This window comes from Odontesthes bonariensis, chromosome 17, assembly GCF_027942865.1.
Source record: "Odontesthes bonariensis isolate fOdoBon6 chromosome 17, fOdoBon6.hap1, whole genome shotgun sequence".
NCBI lineage: Eukaryota > Metazoa > Chordata > Actinopteri > Atheriniformes > Atherinopsidae > Odontesthes > Odontesthes bonariensis.
The window spans coordinates 37,087,318-37,094,404 of NC_134522.1; the positions used below are offsets into that span (position 1 = coordinate 37,087,318).

Below are 7,087 nucleotides of genomic sequence, written 5' to 3' on the forward strand. Positions count from 1 at the left end.
TTCAAACATGGAATATTCCCAGCTGTGGTGGATGTTTACTGTGTCTGCTCGGGTTTCACATGTGATCTAACACCAAACCATTGCTATACCTGGTCGACCAAGGCGCTGCTGATGCCACTGAAACCAGCTGTTAGTTATTCTGAATGTTCTAAGCTGTGAAACTGTTGAAGCATTCATAATGTTTGCCTCATCCCTTGTGAGTTCTGCAGTTTGTGAACTCATGTTAGCTTCATTGTATCAATACTGTGATGGCAAGATTTAACTTTCTGATAAATATCTTTTCATAGCCTTAAAGGTAGGGTAGGAGATCCTGGATTTTGAGTCCAGCGAAGCTGCATTTTGAAAATACACAGGTAAAAAGTCCCAAACCTTTTCTTCACTTTCCCCCCGAAGGCACGCCTCTAGAGTACATGAACGAGCACGAAGGTGCACGAGCGCTGTTCTGACAGCAAGCATCGATCGTTGCCGTATTTAGTATTTAGTATATGCTAACTATACGTTTAATAATGCTAGGTGCTAGCCAAGCTGGCTCTAGTTTTACTTCCTGCCAAGCTTCTGGTCGCGTAATTCGTTTACGGAGCCGGGTACGCGCACAGGGGGAAGGAGGGGGAGGGAGGAGCAGATTGCAGTTTGATAGACGGCATCAGTATGAACGTTCCGTTCACAATGATTGGATACTGTTTTTCCTAGATTTGTACGTTCTAGAGGCCACTAAAACTTTTCATATTTGTGTCAAAGCTTTTAATTAATTGGTTGCAATGGGGGTGTGAAGAGTATTTCAAGCAATATGTAAAAAAATGTTCCAGAAAAAGATCCCCTACCCCACCTTTAAAGAATAAGTCATCAGTTCCTTTTGTATATTCCTTGCGAAAGTATACCCTTTAAAAAAAGATTGCTGTAGGTTATGTTACCTATCCCTATGGCTGTTATTTTTTATTGTTGGTTTGTCAATGAGTACTTCTTTCAGATGTAGCAGCCCAAATCTCGTTGTATATTCTTGTGGAATGACAAAGGCACCTTCTGAAGCCACATGTGTTATGTTGGGGGTTGTCGGGTTTTAACCATTTAAGAGCTGCATATGATAGTATAGAATACTTAAAAGGTACCATGAAGTCCTGTATGAGGTATCCCTAATGTTGCTATTCTTGAATCTTCATGAGATTTTCGTCATATAGCCCTTTTAGTGCCTCAAAAATGTCTTTCTTCCTATTTGTCTTACAGTATTTATTTATTTCAGCCTCCCATCTCCTTTTTATATGTGATATATCATTCAAAAGTATGGCTTACACATAACCATCTCCTCTCCCTTTCCTGTGTGGACTCCAGAAATTCCACTGTATTCCTCAATTTATGCTTGGTCCAGAAAGTCTGTCATTGTAAATAGCTGAAGAGGTCTGCGTTCTTAACCCCTTAACGCCTATTGTCGCATATATGCTACAAACCTTTTGACTCAATAAACCAGCTGCACTGTAACACCATTCAAAAAAGGATATCTGTTGGAACAGGGAAACACGAGTTAATGACCACAATAATGTCACATATACATAAAGAGAGTAAAGTGAGGAAAGGTGTGACAGATGAGGCCCCCCAGCAGGCTGGGCCTATAGCAGCTTAACTATGGGATGTTTCAGGATCACCTGAGCCATCCCTAACTATAAGCTTTATCAAAAAGGAAAGTTTTAAGCCTGGTCTTAAAAGTGGAAAGGGTGTCTGCTTCCCGGACATTTACTGGCAGCTTATTCCACAATAGAGGGGCCTGATAACTGAAGGCTCTGCCTCCCATTCTACTTTTAGAAACTCTGGGAACCTCAAGTAAACCTGCAGTTTGGGAACGAAGTGCTCTGTTAGGAAAATATCTTACAATGAGATCTTTAAGATATGATGGAGCTCGGTCATTAAGAGCTTTATATGTAAGGAGAAGAATCTTAAATTCTATTCTGAATTTAACAGGGAGCCAATGAAGAGAAGCTAAAACTGGAGAAATATGATCTCTCCTGTTAGTTCTCGTCAAAACTCTGGCTGCAGCATTTTGGATCAACTGAAGGCTTTTCAGAGAATATGTGGGACAGCCCAATAATAAAGAATTACAGTAGTCCAATCTTGAAGTAACAAATGCATGAATTAGTTTTTCTGCATCACTCTGAGACAAGATGTTCCTGATTTTAACAATATTACGAAGATGAAAGAAGGCAGTCATAGAAACCTGTTTTATATGCGAGTCAAATGATAAATTCTGGTCAAAATAACTCCAAGGTTCCTCACTGTAGAACTAGAAGCCAAGGAAATACCATCTAGAGTAACTATATAGCTAGACAATCTCTCCCTGAAGCGCTCAGGTCCAAAGATAACGACTTCAGTTTTGTCTGAATTTAGAAGCAGACAGTTCTGAGTCATCCAGGTCTTTATGTCTTTAAGACATGCTTGTAGTCTGACCAACCTATTGGGTTCATCTGGTTATATAGATAAGTACAGCTGAGTATCATCGGCATAGCAATGGGAATTTATGCCATGCTGTCTAATAATGTTACCTAATGGAAGCATGTATAAAGTGAAAAGAATCGGTCCAAGCACAGAACCCTGGGGAACTCCATGACTTACTCTGGTGTGTGAGGAAGATTCTTCATTTACAAGAACAAACTGAAATCTATCAGATAAATATGACTTAAACCAGCCTAATGCAGTTCCTTTAATCCCAATAACATGTTCAAGTCTGTGTAATAAGATACTCTGATCGACCGTATCAAATGCAGCACTGAGATCCAACAGGACAAGCACAGACACAAGTCCGCAATCAGAGGCTAAGAGGAGATCATTGGTAACTTTCAGCAGTGCTGTTTCTGTGCTATGATGCACTCTGAATCCTGACTGAAACTCTTCAAACAGATTATTTCTGTGTAAATGATCACAAAGCTTGGATATAGGTCTATAATGAGCCAACACTTCTGAGTCAAGAGTAGGTTTTTTAAGTAAAGGTTTAATTACAGCAACCTTAAAAGTCTGAGGTACATATCCTGTCAGAGGCAGGGTAGAGGCAGGGTAGAGGCAGGGTAGAGGCAGGGTAGAGGCAGGGTAGAGGCAGGGTAGAGGCAGGGTAGAGGCAGGGTAGAGGCAGGGTAGAGGCAGGGTAGAGGCAGGGTAGAGGCAGGGTAGAGGCAGGGTAGAGGCTGCACGAGCCACACAGAGACAAACCAGACACACAACCATCCACACTCACAGGGTCACTTTAGAGTCACCAGTTAACCCAACATGCATGTTATTGGATGGTGGGAGGAAGCCGGAGTACCTGGAGAGAACCCACCCATACATGGGGAGAGCATGCTGGGATTGGAACCAGGAACCCTCCTTCCTTTGAGGCATCAGTACTAACCACCGTGCAGTCCTCTCTTTAAAAACACTTGATGTGAAATCCTTTTCCATCCAACCTGCAGCTCGGAAGAATGAGAAGCTCCAGATGCTTGGAGGCCACCTCATGGGCCTCCTGAGGGAGCAGAAGAGGCTGAGGCTGAGGCTGATGAGGCCGCTGGCTCACACCAACCTGCCTGTCCTGGCTCACATGCACAGGTAACACCCACCTCTGTGGTGGCACCCACCTCTGTGGTGGTAGTACCTACCTCTGTGGTGGTAGCACCCACCTCTGTGGTAGCACCCACCTCTGTGGTAGCACCCATCTCTGTGGTAGCACCCTGTGGCAGCACCCATCTCTGTGGTAGCACCCTGTGGCAGCACCCATCTCTGTGGTGGCAGCACCCATCTCTGTGGCGGCACCCATCTCTGTGGTGGCAGCACCCATCTCTGTGGTAGCACCCATCTCTGTGGTGGCAGCACCCATCTCTGTGGTGGCAGCACCCACCTCCGTGGTACCACCCATCTCTGTGGTGGCACCCACCTCTGTGGTAGCACCCATCTCTGCTGTGGCACCCACCTCTGTGGTAGCACCCACCTCCGTGGTAGCACCCATCTCTGTGGCAGCACCCATCTCCGTGGTAGCACCCACCTCCGTGGTAGCACCCATCTCTGTGGTGGTAGCACCCATCTCTGTGGTAGCACCCACCTCCGTGGTAGCACCCACCTCCGTGGTAGCACCCATCTCTGTGGTAGCACCCATCTCTGTGGTGGCAGCACCCATCTCTGTGGCAGCACCCATCTCCGTGGTAGCACCCACCTCCGTGGTAGCACCCATCTCTGTGGTAGCACCCATCTCTGTGGTGGCAGCACCCATCTCTGTGGTAGCACCCATCTCTGTGGTAGCACCCATCTCTGTGGTAGCACCCATCTCTGTGGTAGCACCCATCTCTGTGGTGGCAGCACCCATCTCTGTGGTGGCAGCACCCACCTCCGTGGTACCACCCATCTCTGTGGTGGCACCCACCTCTGTGGTAGCACCCATCTCTGCTGTGGCACCCACCTCTGTGGTAGCACCCACCTCCGTGGTAGCACCCATCTCTGTGGCAGCACCCATCTCCGTGGTAGCACCCACCTCCGTGGTAGCACCCATCTCTGTGGTGGTAGCACCCATCTCTGTGGTAGCACCCACCTCCGTGGTAGCACCCACCTCCGTGGTAGCACCCATCTCTGTGGTAGCACCCATCTCTGTGGTGGCAGCACCCATCTCTGTGGCAGCACCCATCTCCGTGGTAGCACCCACCTCCGTGGTAGCACCCATCTCTGTGGTAGCACCCATCTCTGTGGTGGCAGCACCCATCTCTGTGGTAGCACCCATCTCTGTGGTAGCACCCATCTCTGTGGTAGCACCCATCTCTGTGGTAGCACCCATCTCTGTGGTGGCAGCACCCATCTCTGTGGTAGCACCCACCTCCGTGGTAGCACCCATCTCCGTGGTAGCACCCATCTCTGTGGTGGCAGCACCCATCTCTGTGGTAGCACCCATCTCTGTGGTGGTAGCACCCACCTCTGTGGTGGTAGCACCCACCTCTGTGGTGGCAGCACCCATCTCTGTGGTAGCACCCATCTCTGTGGTGGTAGCACCCACCTCTGTGGTGGTAGCACCCATCTCTGTGGTGGTAGCACCCACCTCTGTGGTGGTAGCACCCATCTCTGTGGTGGTAGCACCCACCTCTGTGGTGGTAGCACCCACCTCTGTGGCAGCACCCATCTCTGTGGTAGCAGAATGTCTGAGTCTGTAATGATCTGTGCTGTATTTCAGGTTTGTGGTGAACTCCATCAGGCTGATGATGGACTTCATTGAGAGTCTGGAGGAGAAGCTGAGATCTGCTCATAACCGGAGCACCACTACCACAGATGGCCTTGTTCTGCTGGTCAGTCAGATTACCTCAATACAAGCTAGGGCTGTGTTCAAACTCTCCACTCATTCACTGTGCAGCAGGTCAGCCATTTTGTAGTGCTGCTGGACACAGAACTGTGTGATGTAGAATCATGAGGTACTGCTGTTGGTAGTGGGGTCTGATATGCATCAGCCCCACACATTACTGAAAGCCAAAGCAGAGTGGAACTCTGCACATGTGTTGAGCAGTGAGTTGACCGATCCCTCTCTTGCTGACAGGATACCTCCCAGGTCCTGCTGCTGAGTCTGGCAGCAGAGTGGGAGACTCTGTCCAATAAGATTCTGGAGTGGAGGACGGTCAGCAGCAGCCAGGTGACCTCTGAGCCCCGCCCTCATCCTCCTGCTGGACAGGCGGTCTGTGGTCTCTAGGTGGACTCACGCTTTGTTTCTGGATCTGCATCAAATCACAGATGGACTTTATTTTTAAGAACTGCAATAAAATCAGATTTTGTCACTCATCCTGAATGTGTTTTTCTTTTCTGGAACAGTCTGCAACAGCAATCTAAACAGTAGCACTGAGGTATCTGTCAAAAAGTGAGTTTCCCATTAAAACAGGGCTGTGTCGTATGTTGAGACATGAATAGAGTTGTTACCAGGCAGCCATGTTTTTCCAGTGAACAGCACAGCTGTCACATTGGTACGGTGCAGCAGGCTGTTTGCTTTGGATCGAGTGTTTTTTTTTTTTGTTTGTTTTTTTTAATTCTTTTTTTAAACCGCTCCAAAGACACAAAGTGGAAAAAAAAAGAATAAAAACAGCAGGATGTGTCATATTAATGGACCTTTCTGGAGCTCTTCATCAGGAGACGTGTTGTATTCACTGAAATATAACGACCCAAACTGGGAGCATGGTACCTGGTACTGCTCTTTAAACTATTAGTAAGTAACTCTATAAATATGTTAACGCTTGGTTCTCTTGGATATTAAGTTGACTGCCATTATGTCATTTTGTTTGGAAACGAAGACATTACTTATTCCAAGTTAAAATATCAAAGGCCCGAAAAGTAGTCTAATAATTAATTTTTAGATCTCTTAAGTTGTAATATTTTGGAAATTCCTGCTTTGTACTTAAACAGATGTTTCTGAAGAAATGTACCCCATTAAAGCATCAGCTGTTTTTGTCTCCCCCTACAGTTGTGGGATGTAATGATGTGAAAACACATCTTAACCCTGTAACTGCACAGCCATACACAGAATTCTGTTGTCCTGCTTCAGAGGCTGACAAAGCGCTCACAGGGAGTGATGTCGCTGGACCATGAATCCCACCAATAAGAATGCATGTTTTTCATCATATGTGATGAATGAACATGTTGACAGAAAGGGAAAAAAGGTTTGCTTTTTTTAAGGATTTGAATGTGGCGTTTGTGAGATTAATACCTGGGAATGCATGTGTACATTTTGCAAGGCTGTAAAGTGACCATTCTGAAACAGAACTGAGGCAGAATTTTCATCAGTTCAGCTTCATTTATAAAATCACAACAAATGTCATCTCAAGCCACTTCAAAGACGCAGCCAGATTCAAGCCAACTGTGATCCAGTCAATGCAGTTGTTGCGGTTTCGAGTGTTAATAATTTGTTACCTTCAGCACCATGGACAGAGGAGCCACGGGGGCCGCAGCTGAGGGTTCATTAAGGGCTGATGTGCGACACCTGCGAGCAGCCACACAGAGAACTTTTACCACCTACCCTTTCCCCTGATTTTATATAGGAATTTGTTAAGTAAATAAAGTATCCATTTTTATTCTTCCAAACCTCGACTCCTCATATGTCCGCATCTAACATTTGGTG

At 46.5% G+C, this 7,087-nt stretch overlaps 1 protein-coding gene across 1 annotated transcript in view; it reads left to right on the plus strand.

Annotated features, from left to right (window-relative positions):
- Nucleotides 1–5,760, plus strand: part of haus2 (HAUS augmin like complex subunit 2) — a 50,065-nt gene extending 44,305 nt beyond the window's left edge. The window contains exons 6-8 of the mRNA XM_075448553.1: nucleotides 3,429–3,561; nucleotides 5,165–5,276; nucleotides 5,522–5,760. Coding sequence (XP_075304668.1) covers nucleotides 3,429–3,561; nucleotides 5,165–5,276; nucleotides 5,522–5,671 — 395 coding nt within the window. The 3' untranslated portion in view covers nucleotides 5,672–5,760. The remainder of the gene's footprint in view (nucleotides 1–3,428; nucleotides 3,562–5,164; nucleotides 5,277–5,521) is intronic.
- The last annotated feature ends 1,327 nt before the right edge of the window (nucleotides 5,761–7,087 follow it).